The sequence below is a fragment of the Neoarius graeffei genome, chromosome 2, assembly GCF_027579695.1.
Source record: "Neoarius graeffei isolate fNeoGra1 chromosome 2, fNeoGra1.pri, whole genome shotgun sequence".
In the NCBI taxonomy this organism is placed as follows: domain Eukaryota; kingdom Metazoa; phylum Chordata; class Actinopteri; order Siluriformes; family Ariidae; genus Neoarius; species Neoarius graeffei.
Window position 1 is genome coordinate 9447980 of NC_083570.1, and position 21362 is coordinate 9469341.

Here is a 21362-nt window from a genome sequence, read left to right on the forward strand (position 1 = left end):
ATTTCTGGTTTTTTTTTATCTTAATTATTGTATGTGTTACAATAATACAACAATTTTCACCTTTAAAGTGGTCGGCATGTTGTGTAAATCAAATGGTGCTAACCCTCCAAACATCCATTTTAATTCCAGCTTGTAATGCGACAAAACAGGACAAACACCAAGGGGGATGAATACTTTTGCAAGACACTGTCCAGCAGCTTGCGGACATCCTGACCTCAGTATTAAAAGCTTCTGTCTGAAAATGAGTTCAGCACAGAAACTTCATCACTGGGGGAAACTTTATTCTCCTGTGCTCTTATCTTTCATTCTGCAAAGCTTTGACTGTGATATTTGAATAAAAATCCCAAACTCACAGATAAACCTGGATTTATAAGGTTCTAAAAAAAGTAAATTTTATTCAATGAAACAATACAATTCAATACAACCTCTCTCTCTGTCTCTTTCTCTCTCTCTTTTCTCTCCAAGTCTTCATAATAGATCAGCACCAGAACATTAGTGCATCGATGTTAACTGGACTTCCTGCATGTTTGCACCACCTTGATAACTGAAGCTTGATTGTGCATTTTCTGAATCATTTAATGAAACAATGTCAGCTGTATGTAATTCGGCTAAAAAGGAGCAAAAAACAAACAGTGACGAGCCATTTGGGAGCTGAACAAGTCGATTCTGACTGTAAATAGATGTTCAGTCCACATTATGTAGAACATTTTGGAATCATTGTTCAATTCACTGCTTATTCATGCAGTGTGACATCCTCACGATACACAACAAGATCTGTTTTTTGTCTTGTTAACTTCAAGAGAGAGAAAAAAGGAGGCTGGTGAGGGAACAACTCACTTATAGCTGCTATAGAGAGCGGGCACGTGACGTCACGAGGTCACGTGATATTTGTTTATCCGCCATTTTGGACGACAAGGTTGCGCATAGAACTTAGACGAACCCGTTCTAATTATCAAGTGTGTGGGAGTAGATCTTTCGAGAATGGTTATATCTTGTTCAGCATTTGGTTGTACCAATAGACAGGGCCAAAAGGAGGGCCTGTCATTTTATAGATTCCCCGCAGACGAGGAGAGACGCGCAAAATGGGTGTCCGCTGTGCGAAGAGAAAACTGGAACCCCAGTTCTACCAGCCGAATTTGTAGTGAACACTTCATATCAGGTAGGTGTAATCTTCTAATTCAATACTCCTAGTACATCTGTTAAGTTGATTTTCATATTGAATGATAACTGCATACTTAGAAACTAGACAGTCTCTAACGTTTAAAATGGCTATGCCTAGCCCGACTACCCTGGCCTAGTCTATGACAATGTTTTATCTTTTTGGCTCATATATACCTTTGAAAGGCCAATCCATAGTAGGGATGTCGAAAACTAAAAAAAATTTTGACCGACCACCGAGCCTCATTAGTCGGTTAAAGTAGGTTAACCTTTGAGTTTAAACAGGGATGCAAACGGCGGATGCGCCTTTTGCACGGCTGAATCACGCAGATCCGATTTGGGGGGGGCGTTGGAGTGTCTGAATAATTTCATCAAAGTAAATTATATATTAAAATTACTAAATGAGCAAATGCTGTTACAGTCCATGAAACATAGGAAGTATTAGTATGAGAAGAAGGCAGTTGGTTAGAAAGCTGCGCACATTTGCGCAGCTTCCGCGCAGGCGTACGCAGCTGTTTTTCAGACAAAAACATACATATTTACAACCCTGTCATTATCTGGAACTGAGTTTAGATTACGAACATTCTTAAGATAAAACGTCCTGCATAGTCTCTTTATGATAAACGTCTTAATGCCACTTACCTGTGAGGTTATCAAGTAGACTTCTTTCTTCGGAACCTTCCAGAGGTATAGTTGGGATACCCATCCCGCAACAAAATATTTATAAGCTTCCAGGCTCTTGTAAGCTTTGAGGGCTTTGCCAGTGTAACACGATTAACAAGAAAATTGTAAATGTCGTGGTAGGCCAGATCGGGCAAATCGCCGGCACCGCAGCTCCGAATTTCCCTGAACAAGGATTGCGGCAAGTTGTACGGATCTGCAATCCCCAACCTGGAACACTTTTCCACGTAACGCTGCCTCACGTCACCTTCAAGATGCTGAACAAACTTAGACAAGTAATCGCGCGATGTAGATGGGGTATTTTCCAAATTTTCTTGGGGATTACTCCCTGGATCCATTACGCTCGCGCAAGGTAAACTATCCTGATGCCGTCCAATGTGGCGGAGTACACACGTGCGGGTCACGTGACTGCACATCCTCTATAACGATAGTGACGACAGGCTCTAACTCGTTTCCTGGACGTTCCACAACATTAAATGTAGTTATAAATGGATAAAGAGTATGATGTGTCATTTTGTACACTGAAAAATACAACGGCAATTCCATAAAAGTTGGGACGCTGTGTAAACTGGAAATAAAAAGAGAATGCGATAATTTGCAAATCATGGAAACCCGATATTTCATTGAAAATAGTACAAAGACAACATTTCAAATGTTGAAACTGAGAAATTTTATTGTTTTTTGAAAAATATACACTCATTTTGAATTTGATGTCAGCAAAATGGTTCAAGAAAGTTCAAGAAAGAACGGGGTGTGTTTACTACTGTGTTGCATCACCTCTACTTTTAACAATTCTCTGTTAACATTTGGGAACTGAGGAGACCAATTGCTGTAGTTTTGAAAGAGAAATGTTGTCCCATTCTTGCCTGATATACACTTTCAGCTGCTCAAAAGTTTGCACTCTCCTTTGTCATATTTTGTGCTTCATAATGCACCAAATGTTTCCAATGGGAGACAGGTCTGGACTGCAGCAGGTCAGTTTAGCACCCAGACACTTTTACTACAGAGCCATGCAGTTTTAATATGCACAGAAAGCGGTTTGGCGTTGTCTCGCTGAAAGAAGGAAGGCCTTCCCTGAAAAAGATTTTGTCTGGATGGCAGCATATTGCTCTGAAACGTGTTTATAGAGGAGCTTTCGCATGGGCCGAAAATCTGGAAACCCATCGAGTACACACAGGGATCCCAGCCGTGTTTGTCCAAAATAAGTAAACAAATTTTATATATGTGCAAATACAATGAAGGAACAGTAATGGTATGAGTGTCAAATTAATGAAAATTATTTAACATGAGAACAAACGAAGAAGACATTTTAACATTTTGAGTCATATGATTAGCACTGTAGTGCTGCCTGTTTTTAGTCTACAATGCTTGTTGTCAAATCTCACATCAGTCAATATAAATCTTTTTTTTGTTAGAAAATCAGTAAAAATAACATACAGTGGTGCTTGAAAGTTTGTGAACCCTTTAGAATTTTCTATATTTCTGCATAAATATGACTGAAAACATCATCAGATTTTCACACAAGTCCTAAAAGTAGATAAAGAGAACCCAGTCAAACAATGAGGCAAAAATATTATACTTGGTCATTTATGTATTGAGGAAAATGATCCAATATTACATATCTGTGAGTGGCAAAAGTATGTGAACCTTTGCTTTCAGTATCTGGTGTGACCCCCTTGTGCAGCAATAACTGCAACTAAACGTTTGCGGTAACTGTTGATCAGTCCTGCACACTGGCTTGGAGGAATTTTAGCCCGTTCCTCCGTACAGAACAGCTTCAACTCTGGGATGTTGGTGGGTTTCCTCACATGAACTGCTCGCTTCAGGTCCTTCCACAATATTTTGATTGGATTAAGGTCAGGACTTTGACTTGGCCATTCCAAAACATTAACTTTATTCTTCTTTAACCATTCTTTGGTAGAACGACTTATGTGCTTAGGGTCGTTGTCTTGCTGCATGACCCACCTTCTTTTGAGATTCAGTTCATGGACAGATGTCCTGACATTTTCCTTCAGAATTTGCTGGTATAATTCAGAATTCATTGTTCCATCAATGATGGCAAGCCGTCGTGGCCCAGATGCAGCAAAACAGCCCCAAACCATGATACTACCACCACCATGTTTCACAGATGGGATAAGGTTCTTATGCTGGAATGCAGTGTTTTCCTTTCTCCAAACATAACGCTTCTCATTTAAACCAAAAAGTTCTATTTTGGTCTCATCTGTCCACAAAACATATTTCCAATAGCCTTCTGGCTTGTCCACGTGATCTTTAGCAAACTGCAGACGAGCAGCAATGTTCTTTTTGGAGAGCAGTGACTTTCTCCTTGCAACCTTGCTATGCGCACCATTGTTGTTCAGTGTTCTCCTGATGGTGGACTCATGAACATGTAGGTGTATTATGTTGATGGTATGTAGATTCGTGTTAAGTGATCAATCTTTAATAATTATATTGAATCAATCCCATTGAATCATTTAATTTGAATCATTTGAATTTAATCATACAATTGAATCAGTCTCATTGAATTGTTTAAATTGAATCATTTAAATTGAATCATTTAAATTGAATCATTTAGTGAATCATACCATTATCGGGTATATTCAGAATTATTATGGTCACTTACCAAGCTGCAGCTAATAGTATTCATATACACCTTAAGAGTTCTTTTGAGATATGGGCGACTTCAAGAAGTATCGGAACAGCAGACAAACACACACAGTTTCAATAATAATGGAATTTATTATAACAAAGATAAAAATTGAATAGCAGCAGATGAAATCTTCTGTAAACAGTGTGTGTGTGTGTGTGTGTGTGTGTGTGTGTGTGTGTGTAGACAAAAGATTAGCTTTGTAGGCTAATTAGACAAAGGAAAGCTAGCTAGCATGTGTTTGTGTGTAAACAAATGATTAGCTTTGTGTGCTAACTAGACAAAGGAAGGCTAGCTAACGTGCTTTTGAGGCCCAGTAGCCACATGGTGTTTTGAGGCCTAGTAGCCACGTGGTGCTTTTGAGGCCTAGTAGCCACGTGGTTGTGTGTGAGCGTGTGTGTATGTGTGATAACAAAATTAAATGTTAACAATTAAAATGCATTCAAATGGTCATCCGTGATATATGTAGATTTGAATGTGGGCACGGGAGAGTGCGCTATAAAGGTTGAATTGAATCAGGACTTAGAATATTATCTAAAGTTGAGACAAAAGACCTCGTGATAAAGAACAAGGGGGTTACCACGTGTCTCCTTACAGAACAAAGAGAGTTAGCTCTGGTTTGCTAGCTAAAGCATTTGTGAGGCCTAGTGTGTGTGACCACGTGGTGAATCCTGGTCCCTGGAGAAAAAAAGGGTTTCCCTAGACAGCTAACCCACTAGCTTTATAGTATTATTCAATTTACTGAAATCTTAATGAGGTCAAAATATGGGTAAATAATGAAATTAAAATGTTAGGAAGAAAGAGAGGGCATGCAAAACCTATCTATTAAACAATTGAGACCAAAAATAGAACAAATTATAGAAAACCAAAATCAGTGTGCACACTTAAACAATCCCTGAGTGTAAATTCACACTAAGTAAACAAACTAATTCCTAAGACTAGTCTTCTTGCCCAAACACCAGTCTTACTTCAAAAATCTCGCCTTTTTGTAGAAAGCAGAGAATCCTGGGAGAGGGTAAGTTCACAGGAGCTCGGAAAAACTTCTGTGGGAAACAGAGGATCCTTGAAGAGGCTTCGTAGCTCGTGGGAAGGAAAACTCTGATCAAACAACGTGCACTAGTTAGAAGGGTCCAGCCGCTTCTTAACTACAAATTAAACTGCCTTGGGCTGCAGTTTCGTACGTACTCATAAGGAATAACTGAAAAACGGTTATAACTCACTTGAGTTAAAGATCGCGTGTTTCCGGAGTCTACCGTGATCAAGGGTAAACAAAAAGGAAAACGTGCTGAAATGTAGATCTTGCAAGAAAGAAGTCATGGTTTCGGACGGTCCGATAGTGAGTGCCTCCTTTTAGGTCTGTTCCGTGTGGTTTCAGCCGCCAAAGAGAAAGATATGGCGGACTTCCAGGTCCTTTATGGAATCATGGAGGATGTGATGCAAGCAATCCCGCCCAGGCGTGACGTAGGTCAACGCGGAAGTTGGCTGGGAGTTGTAGTTCTTAGACAGTAGGTGGCAAACTGTACCTACAGACATTAACATTAGCCAATGTGAGAGAGGCCTTCAGTTGCTTAGAAGTTACCCTGGGGTCCTTTGTGACCTCGCCGACTATTACACGCCTTGCTCTTGGAGTGATCTTTGTTGGTCGACCACTCCTGGGGAGGGTAACAATGGTCTTGAATTTCCTCCATTTTGTTCACAATGTGTCTGACTGTGGATGGGTGGAGTCCAAACTCTTTAGAGATGGTTTTGTAACCTTTTCCAGCCTGATGAGCATCAACAACGCTTTTTCTGAGGTCCTCAGAACTCTCCTTTGTTCGTGGCATGATACACTTCCACAAACATGTGTTGTAAAGATCAGATGTTGATAGATCCCTGTTCTTTAAATAAAACAGGGTGCCCACTCACACCTGATTGTCATCCCACTGATTGAAAACACCTGACTCTAATTTCACCTTCAAATTAACTGCTAATCCTAGGGGTTCACATACTTTTGCCACTCACAGATATGTAATATTAGATCATTTTCCTCAATAAGTAAATGACCAAGTATAATATTTTTGTCTCATTTGTTTAAGTGGGTTCTCTTTATCTACTTTTAGGACTTGTGTGGAAATCTGATGATGTTTTCAGTCATATTTATGCAGAAATATAGAAAATTGTAAAGGGTTCACAAACTTTCAAGCAGCACTGTAGGCTACCTGTAGTGTCTATAGGTCCAAAAAGCTTCACTGATCTTTTTCCCATTATTCAACATCAGTAGTAAACATACATTCTGTATTTACAATGGCATAGCTGCCAACTACTACGAATAAATCGTATTTATTACGATTTGTCGTTTTGATTACGAAAATACGAATTTACTACAATAAAATACGATTTTGCCAATTTTCATGGGTCATTTTCAAAGTCTATCACCGGTGGGATTCGTATTTGATAAAACACCGCTTCGTTCCAAGCGGCAGATACTACGCCAAATTTCATTGGCTATTGCTTGTTCTCTCAGCCAATCAATGATGCTATAGACCCCTTCGCAGTAAACGTCATTCTTACGTAAGCGGAAATTGCGCGCACAGCCTGGACTCAAAAAAGCCTAGTTGTTGTGTTGTCGGGTGTCAGAATCGTAGCAGTGATGGGGTTAAAATGTACAGAATTCCAGCAGGATCTCACCCATTCCAAAAAAATCGCCGACGTCTATGACTACAAGCCATCAAACGTGTAGACTGGGATGAAAGCACTATCAAAAATGTGTGGGTTTGCAGCGCCCACTTCATCACAGGTAAGATCAGGCTATTTATTAAATCTTTCTTTTTTATTCTTTCTAGTCTTCGTTTATTGATGTAGCAAAATACTTTGGTAACGTTTGTCTGATTAGCTGGGTCATAGTTACACAATGTAATGAATATTGTTAGCATGTTAACTTAGCTTTGGCCAAACAAAATAATGTGTTTCCGGTTACCCGACCGACCCTGTAAAAACACTGCGACCCTTCAACTGCTTATGACCACGATAAACAAACTATTTCTCGCGCCCAACCCTACCTGCTTGGCAGCCACCTGGCGAGTCAAACGAGAACCGCTAGGGCGTGTCATATAAACCACTCGGTATTTGCTGAAAGACACGAGGCCCGTCAGGAGTAAATTGGAGAGGCTGGGACCTCCCCTGCCCGAGTTACGAGCGTCCAAAGTCGGGCAGGAGCCGCCGATAGAAAAACGAAACTAAAGCCGAGCACCGTGGCTCTTCGTCCCGAGGCGCGGGGCTAGCCCGCCCTGCCCGCGCTGGTTCTTTGTGGGCAGGGCAGAGGTCTCATGCGGGGAAAATAATTTAGTGTGGATATGGCTAGATAGTGATTGAAATAATGCATACATCACAAAGAACTGTTTGCTCAGGGTATAAATCAGGTATTCAACACGTCCAATGCTATTCTATACTCAACTTAAGATATCTGAATTGATGATAAATCTGAAATTGCAGGAGTTTGTGTCAGTGAAATGATACATTCCTTGATTTCCTCCTGATTTAAACCTTAGAGCAAATACCATGGACTAACAGGGCTGAAAAATGAAAGCATTTGCATTTATTTTGCAACACAATTTACAAACACAGAATAGGAAACTTAAATATAGGAAATTTTAGTTTCTTTATTTGAAAAGAAAATGGCACGGAGCAGCTGTATTCATTAGAACAACATAAGTGAACATTGCATTCATAGACAGAATAAGAAAAAACATGAAGCAAATATAACGTCATTAAGGCCGAGATGTTAGGCATGCACCCAATTTTGATAAACACACAAGACATCAGTTTTAAGCATGAAAGTCCCCACTAGTATATAAAAAAATATTTTGGAAATGTTCAGAACTGAAGGGATAGATCTAGGTACTGGACCACAACCACCACTCTGGCCACCACCAAATAGATCATCCACCAAAACATTCCCATTTTACCTGGAAAATGAAAGTATGCCATCATTATTTGAACAATTTATATACAAGTGCATCCTTATATCATCAACGATATCTGATGACTAGGTTTAGTTTTGAACGAGTATTTTGCAAAAAAAAAAAGTTTTCAAAGGAAACTTCTCACTTTTTCCTGCCTACCCTAGAAAATTTGTTGTAAACTTTTGGGATAAACACATTTTTTTTTTCCTACCTACCAACCCTATTTTGAAAACCCAGGAAACACACATTATTTTGTTTGGCCTTTGCATGCAATTTTGTTTGTAGGAGAGGTCTCACTTGACTCAAGCAGTCCAGATTTTGTGCCATCATTATTTGTGTATGCCTAAAATCATAATTTTAAAGCAAGGATGGAAAGGTAAAATTGTGTGCCCTCACTCTAAATGCCAACTTGCGTTGACTGCTCTAACCTAGCCCCCGCTCAGTTTTGATTTGTAGTCATGTGAAGAAGCAAGTTGAAATTGACACTTTTTTGAGCTGTTTCACTTAGTATTTTTAGCTACTGTAATTTGCTTTGGGCTCAGCTTGTTTTTTATCTTTGAAGTGCCATATTCATTGCCAATTTTCACATTTTGTTGTATATTTAATTTTGATGACAAAGTTCATAATATTTTTTTGTATCAACTTTCATTGATGTAATATTCTTAATTCATTTTTGTTTGTGACTAATGAATGAATGGTGTTAGATATTGCCAAGTTTGTGGTGCAATAACATCAACTGTTGACTGAGTAAGCTCTGGTCTATTTCTCTAATGTGTACTTTGTCAAAAGTTATATCTGCTAATTGCATTGTTTGAAGTTTTTGCCTGATTCACTGACTATTTTCATGCATTGTTGAAAAGAACTTTGCAAATTAATGTAAGATGATAGTTTAGTTTGTAGAATAAATTTTGTCAAACTATTTTGTTTGTGTGATTTTTTTTTTTCAGGGTAGTTTTGCTAGAAAGCTTTGGTGGCGGGGGGGGGGCAAATCCCCCCCCCCCCCCCCGACCCCCCACCAAGACTCAGTACCCAACCTTGTATTACTATTTACAATTTCGGAATGTTGGCAGCTATGAAATTGGTTTCTCGGACCACCATTTCACCGTAGCACAAGACCTTCCTCTTCTTACGGTACGTCTGTGTGTGTGTTCTAGCCGCACTGCAGAGTGTGTTCCCTCCATCAGAGCTGGCCGCCTTCATGTCTCTGCTCAGGCGTGATAAAGAACAGCAGCTGAATGAGCTCACCATGATCGTCACCGGGATTCGCCTCTTCAACAAGGACAGCGGGAAAGGAGGAGAGAGCATCGAGGACCGTGAGTGCATCTCACCTCGCGTTCTAATTAACGCTCGCCATCGTGATTCATTTTATAACAGCAGCTCTGACAGTCATGCAGATTTACATTAACATGCTCGTTTTGGTACGTTAACATTCAGTTAAATGACGGGATGCTCTACGTAAACCAAATTGAAAATCACTGAACAGTTCTTGAAGGTAAGGAGACATTTATTCAACTTTCGCTCATCTTCAGGACAGAAGAGTTTACGATTATGTTTTTTGACGTTCATTAACCGCAAAGGCAGGAATGTGAGTGAGAACGGAAACTCACTTGTTTCCCACAAGTTCAAAAATGTAAATAGAAATGGATAGAAAGTATGGCGAATTGTTCTGTAAGACATTTATTGATGTAATCGTCAATAAATTGCTGTGGTGTAAGACAGAAGGGAACAGTCAGGGCCTTCTCGGCGTTCAGAGAAGCCTAAACGTATCAGCATTTCAAATGTTATGTTTAATTTCTTTCATAATTTCATTATAATTATTCTCTCTTAATTCTGATTTGGCCTCATTTTCTATCACATTTGCTTCAGAAGTGAAAGGGTTACTGTCCTGAAAACATTAAAATCGAGTTCTCCAATGAGATTTTGTTTGTTGTGTCTAGGCTGAGAACAGTTCAGAGCTGCTCACTCATTGGTTAGGACTTCATTGCTGGGACAGAAGGCCATGGCAGTGTATGTTTATGTAGGAAGTGACAGATGAATCAATTAACCAATCAGATTTTGATTTATAGTTGGAGGGACTAAAAATGTATCACCCTCAGCCTTCTCGAAGGCCAATGCAAGCTTAACTGTGAGTCGGCGCAGCAGTGAAGTCACCTTCCAGCCAGTATAGCGTTCATCAGTAGTGTTAGCGAATGCTAATAAAGCAGTCAAGCCAGTGCTATCTATCGAGAGCTACAGGCTAACAACCGAGAAACTAAGATTTCTGTCTCCAGACTCTTCTTCCACGCTGCACGCTTGCTACAGTATTTTTCACTCAGACTTAAGTGTAATTTACTTTGTTACTTTTAAAATCAACATCGACAGCTACACACAACGGAGCGACCTGGCAGCCTGCCACTAATCCCTTACAAAATCTTTTGCCCTGTTGCTTTTTTGGTGTGTTTGGTTAAGTTTTGGCTGAGCTCAAGTCCTATGTCTAATAGTAGGGGAGAGTGGGGTAAGATGAGCCAGGGGGTAAGATGAGCCACCCCCTGTTTCTAAGAAACAGTAAACAAATGTGACCATGTGACCACATTCAAAGGGGGGCGGGACCATTTACTTACACTTGTGGAGAGGAGCACCACATGTCAAACTAGGTGAGGGAGATATTTATAAAAATGTGTTTTTGTGCTTTCTAAGTCAATTCCATGTTTGTCCACAGTGAAGATGATTTAGAGAAGACAAAAGTAGAATAATATTTAGACACATTAGGGTTAAGTTAGTGGCTTTCTAAGCTATGATATGAATGCTAATAAAAATAATTTTGATTAGCCTAATCCCCTTTATTAGCATTTTTCTACAAAATGGTGGCCACGGGGTAAGATGAGCCATTAGATATGGGGCAAGTTGAGCCACTGGCTCAACTTACCCCATTGGTGGCTGAGCTTACCCAATATGGATGACACTTAAGTTTTCACATTTACTGGTCATATATGACAACAACAACAACAAATAAACAAATAAATAATATGTTAATATAAATAATGTGTTTAAAAGGTTTTTAATAAATAAAATAATGCCCTCTGTTATTACAGGTGTGCATGATGCCACACTCATACAAAAGAAAAACAGACAGGGCCGCACAATCCCGTGCAGTTTTGGAGAGAGCCGCAGAGGAAGTCAGGAAAGGCAGGCCTATTCGGGCTGTGGCGAGGGATATGCATTTGGACAGGATGACTCTGACTAGGTTCATTGAAAAGATAAAGAATGGAGAGGTAGAGACCAAGTTGGTGAAAGTGCATTACTTCATTGGCCAGATAATCAAATTGGATGTCTTCGAAATAGAGGCAAGATTTCTCAAAAGAAGCCGGTCATGCCATGGCTCTGCAAGAAAGCCAACCTTTGTCTTCAAAGAGAAAGATGAGGCTGTCCTGTCAAGACAGGATATTGTGAAAAAATTGCCCCGCCCCTTTACTGTTGGGGGGACAGCACGGAGGGAGAGGCAAATGGTGTTCCCTTGCAATTTGAATGCTTGGAACATTGAATAATGATGAAATGATTGATGGAATGATTGCTGCATGTTTTAGCAATGTTTTAACCTACTGAAAGAAATAAGATTTTTTGGCACTGCTCTACTGTTTTAGTAATTTCTATAATATAGTATATCTCTCATTCCCTCTCTAACCATCCCTCTTTCTATCTATCTACGCATATCTCTCTCTCTGTCCATCTATCTATCCCTCCCTATCCCATCTCGTTCTATCACCTCTCTCTTCATCTCCACTTCTCTATGCAACGGCCCTATCCCCCACTTGATTCATTGATTGCACTTCAAATAATAAAAGTTGTTTACTTTGTTAACCTAACATGTTTTGTGTTGGCTCAGTTTACCCCACACAGTGGTTCATCTTACCCCGTGCATGGGGTAAGTTGAGCCACTTGACATTTTTTTTTCAAGAGGTAATATCACTCTAACCATAAGAGCTTATCAATTATTTTTTGCTCAGATAGTAACAGTACACTTTGAAATTTGGTATGGTGTGTAGACTGGAAGCAAAAATGGCTTTAAAATGTAGTTATGATGAAAAATGTAAAAAGTGGCTCATCTTACCCCGCTCTCCCCTAATAGTTCGCCGCAGGTCTAAGAGGAACTCGGTCAGGTTTATGCATTTTTGTGACACACTGTACATTTATAATTACTGTAGGATTTAATTTAATTATTGTAACAAATGTTCAGAAATCCACACATATTGACAGAATACAGGCTTGTAAGAAACTGTACATGTTTATAGAGCAAGTTTTTTTTTTTGAAGTAATCGTGGTAATGTCTTCTGTGTTACATTGTTGATGTGCAATCCTGGTCGTCGTGGCTCTCTCGTGAAGTGCTGGCCGTCCTGAACGAGGCTCTTCCTGCTGTCAGCACAGATATAGAGCGTGAACTGGAAGGGACACAACGTTTGGCTTGGCGCTACACCACTCTGCTGGAGAGACGCTCTGAATCCGACACTGACGCCGAGCTAAACAGGGACCTGCTCACACAGGCCCTGTACAACGTACGCCAACATGAAGCCTTCCTCAAAATCATACTGGTGCGTTACAGAGACATCTAAATGTTCAAGCCAACGATTAGAATAAAAGTTATTGGAAAACATTTAAATTTCTCATCTCATTATCTGTAGCCGCTTTATCTTGTTCTACAGGGTCGCAGGCAAGCTGGAGCCTATCCCAGCTGACTACGGGCGAAAGGCGGGGTACACCCTGGACAAGTCACCAGCTCATCACAGGGCTGACACTTATGGCCCTTTTCCACTACCCTTTTTCAGCTCACTTCAGCTCGCTTCAGCTCACTTCAGCCCGACACGGCTCGCGTTTCGACTACCAAAAACCGGCACGACTCAGCTCGTTTCAGCCCTGCTTAGCCCCTAAAACTCGCACCGTTTTGGGGTAGGGCTGAAGCGAGCCAAACCGTGCTGACTGAGGTTGGGGGCGTGAGCAGACACTCCCCTGTGCACTGATTGGTGAGGAGGAGTGTCCTCACATGCTCACACACGCCCCGCGAGCGCGCTGGGATCTGTAAACACCGCAAACCCGGAAGAAGAATAATTATGAATTACGAGAATTTCTGAAGCCTTATGCGCCTCGCCTCATCTATACGCTCTTGCCAGTATCTGTTGGCGTTGTCGGTGACAACAAGCCACAGCACCAAGACCAGCAACACTAACGACTCCATGTCCTCCATGTTTATTGTTTACTATCCGGGTCGTGAGACTACCGCTTAAAAGATCACTGAATCAGTGACATACAGAGCATCGTGGACGAGTTCGCGGAGCGCAAGGCTCGTCGTATGCCCTTCAAATAATGCGCGCAGGAGGCTATTGATGTTTTATTATGAACCATGTACAGTATGTCGCCGAATGTTTTTTTGTTTGAGTTACATGTTCGTTTGAAGGACTTAATGTACAAAATAACATAGTTGCACCCCGTAGTGTTGAAATTGGTAAACACAGTGCATTCAGTGAGGTTTGCACCGCCCTCCTTTTATTTCTGACTCTTCCTGTCACCGCTGCAACCTCTGAGCGCTCATTCGTATGCCCTTCAAATAATGTGCGCAGTATAGGCTATTGATGTTTTATTATGAGCCATGTACAGTATCCTAATGTTTTTTGTTTCTGAGTTACATGTTCGTTTGAAGGACTTGATGTACTAAATAACATAGTTGCACCCGGTAGTGTTGAAATTGGTAAACACCGCAGTTGCGGACATTTTGTAGCCTAAAATGATGTTATGATAAGCTTTAATAAAATGCCCGGTCATTTGCCCCGCCCCCGGCCCGGCTCTGACTTGTTCCGCCACTGTCACTGATGTCACTGTTTGCGCTGCTTAACGACATCACGTGACGTCCACCCACTTTCGCTAACTCCACCCAATGTGTCCACCCACTTCCAGCCAGCACGGTTCAGCGCGGTTGTAGTCGAAATGCAACTTCAATAGCCCCGCTCAGCCCGACTCAGCTCGACTCGGCACGGCACGGCTCAGCCGCGTTTGTAGTGGAAAAGCGGCAATAGACACAGACAACCATTCACACTCACATTCACACCTACGGTCAATTTAGAGTCACCAGTTAACCTAACCTGCATGTCTTTGGACTGTGGGGGAAACCAGAGCACCCGGAGGAAACCCACGCGGACACGGGGAGAACATGCAAACTCCGCACAGAAAGGCCCTCGCCAGCCACGGGGCTCGAACCCAGACCTTCTTGCTGTGAGGCGACAGCGCTAACCACTACACCACCGTGCCGCCCCATTTAAATTTCTGTTACTATTTTATTCTTATTATGGCTAACTTTTGCTAATAATCATAAAGAGTAAAAGTCACGTAATGTAATAAAACGTAGTTCATTTGTCTCCGCCAGGCGGATGTGATCACATGTGCAAAGCAAGTGGAGGCTCTTCACACTGACCTCATGTCGAGGATGAAGGTGCTGAAGGCCACAGTTCATGCCAAAACTGCCGTACCAACCTCCCAAGTGTTCGTAAGTGTTCCTTTGCTCTGTCAAAAGCTCTTTGCTAGCATCATTTTCAGTCTGATCATTTTAAATCCCTCCCATTAGCCTCATTTCACAGCATTGGCCAGGCTGTGGGCGGGGCTTCAGGATGAGATGGTCTTGTTGAACATGCTCCGGAGTATGGTGCTCAGCCTGAGGCCGTTCCTCTCGGCTCAGTCGCAACTTCTCGAGAACGTTCAGTTGGATCAGATGCTCCGCGGTGAAACCATCAAATCTGACGCAGAGAGAGCTGCTGAGAGCTCAGGTACGTTCTGACATCACAAGCTTTTTATTCATTACAGAACAGCATCTTGTGAGTGGGCAGCTTGTTATGTCCAAGAAGTGTAGCGTAAACTCCTCTGGGCTGAAGACGTCGGAAAAAACTTGAGCATTACAGCTTTACGTCTTTGAGTGAGCGCATTTCATTTCTGCATTATCACTCATCATGTGTAGTTTAGCACTCATTTTCTCTTTTTCAGAGGAGCGGCTTGATCCAGAGGAGATGAAATCGTCCGAGTGGATTCTGCCCGAGACCACGGCGAACTTTGAGCAGCTCTTCCTGCAGTACAGGGGTGTGTGTGGATACACTCTTGTCGAGAAGAACGGCCTCTTGCTCCCAGGTTCATAGTGAAGCTTTTCTTTCTCCAGTTTTACACTCTGCTTTTTTTAGAGTCCGAATATTAGAGCGTTCATACGACTAGACAGTGTTTAGACCAAGACGTATTCAGCTCCCCAAAAGAAACAAATTTGTGATGTAAAGTGACACTACAGCATTAAAACACTGAAAGTGAAACATCTCTGGCTGAAGCTCCTCGTTCTTCAGTCATTAATTCGACCTACTTTGTTTGTTTCCATATTTGCTTTTGGTGTTCGACGAAATCTTTTTCAGGGAAGGCCTTCCTTATTTCAGCAAGACCGCTTTCTGCACATATTAAAACTGCATGGCTCTGTAGGAAAAGAGTCCAGGTGCTAAACTGGCCTGCTGCAGTCCAGATCTGTCTCCCATGTAAAACAGTTGGTGCATTATGAAGCACAAAATACGACAAAGGAGACTCCGAACTCTTGAGCAACTGAAATTGTACGTCAGGCAAGAATGGGACAACGTTTCTCTTTCAAAACTACAGCGGTTGGTCTCCTCAGTTCCCAAACGTTGATAGAGTTTCGTTAAAATTAGAGGTGATACACAGTGGTAAACACGCCCTTGTCCCAACTTTTTTGAAATGTGTTGCTGACATCAAATTCAAAATGAGCATAGATTTTTCAAAAAACAATAAAATTTCTCAGTTTCAGCATTTGATATATTGTCTTTGTACTATTTTCAGTGAATGACGTCCATATTTCTGAAGCTCAGTCTGCTGCTGTTCCTTTCCAAAGGCAATCCGAACATTGGCATCCTGAAGCACAGGGAGAAATATTACAGCTTCAGCTCCAAGCAGGCTGCGTATCAGTTCGCCTCAAACGCAGACGAGTACATCGAACTGATCGCGGAAAGAGCGAAGAGATCTCCGGAGCTGATCCAGCTGCTCGAGCTTCATCAGCAGTTTGCCAGCGTCACTCCGTACTCTCAGGTATCATGGACGTGTGACTTACTTGCATCTTCTCCTTCACATACTTGACCTACTCGCTGATCTCCACCACAAACTCCATTCCCCATGAACACTCTTAGCCTACAAATATGGCTGATCAAGCACCTACATACTGATCCAACACAATCAGTTGCGGTGTATGAAGACTCCACACACACTCTGCACATTAAAACTGCTCAACTGCAATCCCATCCTTGTCCATCTCATCTGTGAGCCTGAGAGTGACAGGAAAATAATCAACAACAATGCGGTGAGCCAGTGCAAAGCAGCGTTTCTTAGAAAGTTTGTCTTCACAGATGCAGTCAGGTGAGAAATTGTTGGTGAAACCCATCAGCAAAAGTGAAAGCAGCACACAGACGGACACACACCTGCTGGAGAGCAACATCGTCAGATCTTACGAGTGGAACGAGTGGGAGCTGAGACGGAAAGCCATCAAACTGGTAAGCAGCTCCACCTGAAATACACTGGCATGATTAGATTACGCTCAAGCTGTCCGAAAAGCCCTGAAATAAGTTTAACACGTTATTTTGTTGAATGCACTCCAAGGCGAACCTGCGCCATAAGGTAACCCACTCGACGCAGACTGACCTGAGCCACATGAGGAGACACAACACCACGCAGACGTTCCTTCCAAAAGAAGCCGCCTGCCAGACGAAGAGAGACGGACAGAGTAACGTACCGAGACCTCAAGTCTACCTGGCTGGGCTGAGAGGAGGACCAACCACTCCCATGACCAAACTCGATTTAACTCCAGATGTGCATGAATAGTTAATTTGTTTGTTTGTTAGTTAGACCTAGTATTGAATGTTTGTATTGAATTGTTGCATTCTGGTTTCTGATTGGCCAGAAAATACTGATTAATTTTCTCTGAAAGTTTTGCAGGCGTATATTAATGCACTCGTTTGAATTTATGGTTTTCATCGTACCAGCTCGTTCCCAGGGATTTCTACGATGGACGCGAGACATAAACCGATTTTAAAAATCATTTATACGGTGATGTTTTCGTAACTGAAGGGAGATGTTCATTTAGCATTTCTGGAAGGAGTCTCCAGTGTAACAGTCAGAGGTGAAGTTTTGTGACACCTTCAGGACAGAGGAGTTTATGCTTCGCAGTTTCTTGGTTACAACATGATTTTTTTTTGTCTTATTAACTTTAAGAGAAGGATAATAGGCAGGCTGGTGAGGGAACGACTGTTAATGTAACTATAAATGGATAAAAAAAACTATGATGTGAAATTTGTAATTGTTGGCAAATTGCTGTGGTAAAAGAGGAATTGTGGGAGATGATACTTTGGTACCGAATGTCAGTCAAAACAGCGCACGCACAATTATGAAAATGATCTTATTGGCTCTCATCTCATCTCATTATCTGTAGCCGCTTTATCCTTCTACAGGGTCGCAGGCAAGCTGGAGCCTATCCCAGCTGACTACGGGTGAAAGGCGGGGTACACCCTGGACAAGTCGCCAGGTCATTACAGGGCTGACACATAGACACAGACAACCATTCACACTCACATTCACACCTACGGTCAATTTAGAGTCACCAGTTAACCTAACCTGCATGTCTTTGGACTGTGGGGGAAACCGGAGCACCCGGAGGAAACCCACGCGGACACGGGGAGAACATGCAAACTCCACACAGAAAGGCCCTCGCCGGTCCTGGGGCTCGAACCCAGGACCTTCTTGCTGTGAGGCGACAGCGCTAACCACTACACCACTGTGCCGCTTATTGGTTCTAATAATATTAAATATTATTATACATACAGGAGACTTTTTCGATGGAATAAAAATGTGTTCTATTCCCTTCTAGTGGGTTTCATTCATTTGGTTTGGTAGCATGGAATATTGTTAGCGTATTGCTTATCCTATGTGTATTATGTCACTCTACCCAATGGAGAATGAGCGTTGAATATAGTTTATGATATTGGATGGTTGTCAAGGCAACATGACGTCACACATCAATGATGTAAAACTTCTGCGTGAGCGAGCGAGCAACTGTGACAATTTGTGAACAAACAGCTTCTACGAATGCTTCATTAAATACAGAAGATTTTGAGAGAATTTTGAAAGAGAAAGACGCGTTGAACACCCGGAAGGAATGTTTTATAATAATAATAATAATAATAATAATATTGACTGGCTTTTTTGTGGTCTATCAGATATACTGTATTCCATTCAGCTACTTTGACTCATTCATTATCATGCTAGCTGAATGGAATATATCTGATATACCACTCAACACCAGACAATATTATTTAATTATCCTGAGGAATAACACAGCAGACTGTGAGGTTACACAAAAATAATCCACGCCAGCATGGATTTACCACTTTACCATCTTTGATTTATTAAAAAGTAGCAGGTGTATAAAATGAGATTGAAGCTTCTGCACACACAGACACACTGTCACACAGCCACACCCCTTTGACAGTCTGCACTCCTACTCTTTTTAAAGCTCCACCCACTCTGCCTCTGTGATATCGTATCTCACAGTGCAGCAGGACGCTCATTTCAAAGCACACAATTCCGATCTCTACTGTATGTGTCGCTCTCTGGAAAAATGGCTGAGGCCAGTATTTCAGTAGCTCAGGACCAGTTCATGTGTCCAGTGTGTCTGGATCTCCTGAAGGATCCGGTGACTATCTCCTGTGGTCACAGTTTCTGTAAGGCGTGTATTAATGGCTGCTGGGATCAGGAGGATCAGAAGGGTGTCTACAGCTGTCCTCAGTGCAGAGACACTTTCACTACAAGGCCTGTTCTACGCAGAAACAACATGCTGGATGAAGTGGTGGAGAAACTGAAGAAGAAGACTGAAGTCTCATCCTGTTTTTGTGAACACAACACCGAGTCAGGTGCATCAGACAAAGAACAGGTGAGAAGGAGAAATGGTTTCAGACTGAATCCTTCGACATTTTGTTTCTAATCCTGCTTTACTCAGGTCATATGGTGTAAAAATTTCATGACTTCTATTGATTATAAATAATAAATATGTTCCATGTATCCTGTAGATGTGAACAGTTTTACAAGCACATACTGAGTACCTTTGACCTCACTCAGAGAGAGAGCCAGGATATGGATGATCTTTAACTTGAATTGCAGTTAATAATCTCCCACCTTCGACCTGTCTTTGAGTGAACACTTTACAGTTAGTAAAGTTAGTAATTAACTCAGGATGTAACATCATTTCATTCATTCTTGTCAGAGTGAGTTAAAGTTGAAGGAGGAGCAGATGAAATCCCAGCAGAGAATCCAGGAGAAGCAGAAGAAGGTGCAGGAGCTGAAACAGGCTGTGAACACTATAAAGGTGAGCAGTGAGCAGAGACAGAGCTGCTCCTAGAAACACACACAACATGGACAACGAGTCATTTACAGTCCCAGTAAGAGAGGGAATGATAGATGAGCTTTAAATCATGTGTGTGTGTGTCCTAACAGATCAGTGCACAGACAGCAGTGGAGGACAGTGAGAGGATCTTTACTGAGCTGATCAGCTCCATGGAGAAAAAGCGCTGGGAGGTGACGGAGCTGATCAGAGATCAGGAGAAGGCTGAACTGAGTCGAGCTGAACGACTCCTGGAGCAACTGGAGCAGGAGATTGCTGATCTTCAGAGGAGAGTCACTGAGCTGGAGCAGCTTTCACACACCCACGATCACATCCATTTCCTCCAGGTAACACTCATTGTCTGATATCACTTGCACTGTGGTCTGAGAATATTCGTCCATCTCGTACACCGCTCCGTTTCCAGTCTCTCAGTGTCTCTTCTGGACGTGGTGACTCATCCATCATTACTGTCCATCAACATGTTTCATTTGATGGAGTGAGGAATTATCTCTCAGAGATGAAAAAGCAATTCAACAAAATCCCTTCATATGGTGAGAGGAAGTAAAATGTTATAAATCCACGCATATACATAAAAAAAGATTTATTGTACTTATCTGAACTTAACATTGTCGCAGCTACCATCTGAAAGATATTGTACTTATACAGTTCATCAGTCATATTAAGATCATTTATTTTGCCAATATTCATAAATTCAAACATCGTGTCTCCTAAAATCACACTCTGATCATTGTATATTATTCCACCTCCATTTTCTCTCCGTCACAGCAATTTGGATGAATTTACCTTCAGAGCTGAAGACTCGAGAAGATTTTCTACAATGTATGTATGCATCTCTCTCTCTCTTGCTCTCTCTCTCTCTCTCTCTCACACACACACACACACACACACACACACACACACACACACACACACACACACACAGTGCTGCCAGATCATTAAGAACATATGTTGTTTTTGGAGACGTTTCCTTCCACAATAAAGAGAAGTGAAGAATGGAGGTGTCATGTTGAGTGTCGCTGACAGCACAGCGCTGGTGAAGTTCGATATGTTTGATCCATGAATGTATATGAAGGTTAATAGCATTCTAGTAATTTTCTTTCCTGAAGTTTATACAAGAATCAAGTCAAGTTTATTTGTATCGAACTTTTAACAACAGACATTGCCACAAAGCAGCTTTACAGAAAATTAAAGACTTTGACCATGAGCTAATCCATCCATCCATTATCTGTAGCCGCTTATCCTGTGCAGGGTCGTGGGCAAGCTGGGGCCTGGCTGGGTGAAAGGTTGGGTACACCCTGGACAATTCGCCAGATCATTGCAGGGCTAACACATAGAGACAAACAACTATTCACACTCACACCTATGGTCAATTTAGAGCCACCAATTAGCCTAACCTGCATGGAGCACCAAGAGGACATGCAAGCTCCACACATAAAGGCCCCCATCAGCCACTGGGCTTGAACCCAGAACCTTCTTACTGTGAGGCGAC

The 21362-nt window shown here is 41.8% G+C and overlaps 2 protein-coding genes across 2 annotated transcripts in view; one reads left to right on the forward strand and one right to left on the reverse strand.

Annotated features, from left to right (window-relative positions):
* The window catches only part of LOC132868771 (E3 ubiquitin/ISG15 ligase TRIM25-like), a 70432-nt gene that overhangs the window by 8898 nt on the left and 40172 nt on the right, over positions 1 to 21362 (reverse strand). The gene's annotated exons all lie outside the window — the stretch shown is intronic.
* LOC132880213 (cilia- and flagella-associated protein 206-like) lies at positions 1010 to 17301 on the forward strand. Its single transcript, XM_060913777.1, has 9 exons — positions 1010 to 1159; positions 9582 to 9740; positions 12787 to 12992; positions 14816 to 14935; positions 15014 to 15212; positions 15427 to 15567; positions 16322 to 16515; positions 16830 to 16973; positions 17080 to 17301. Exons 2-9 carry the CDS (start codon positions 9626 to 9628, stop codon positions 17299 to 17301), a joined length of 1341 nt encoding a protein of 446 aa, XP_060769760.1. The 5' UTR covers positions 1010 to 1159; positions 9582 to 9625.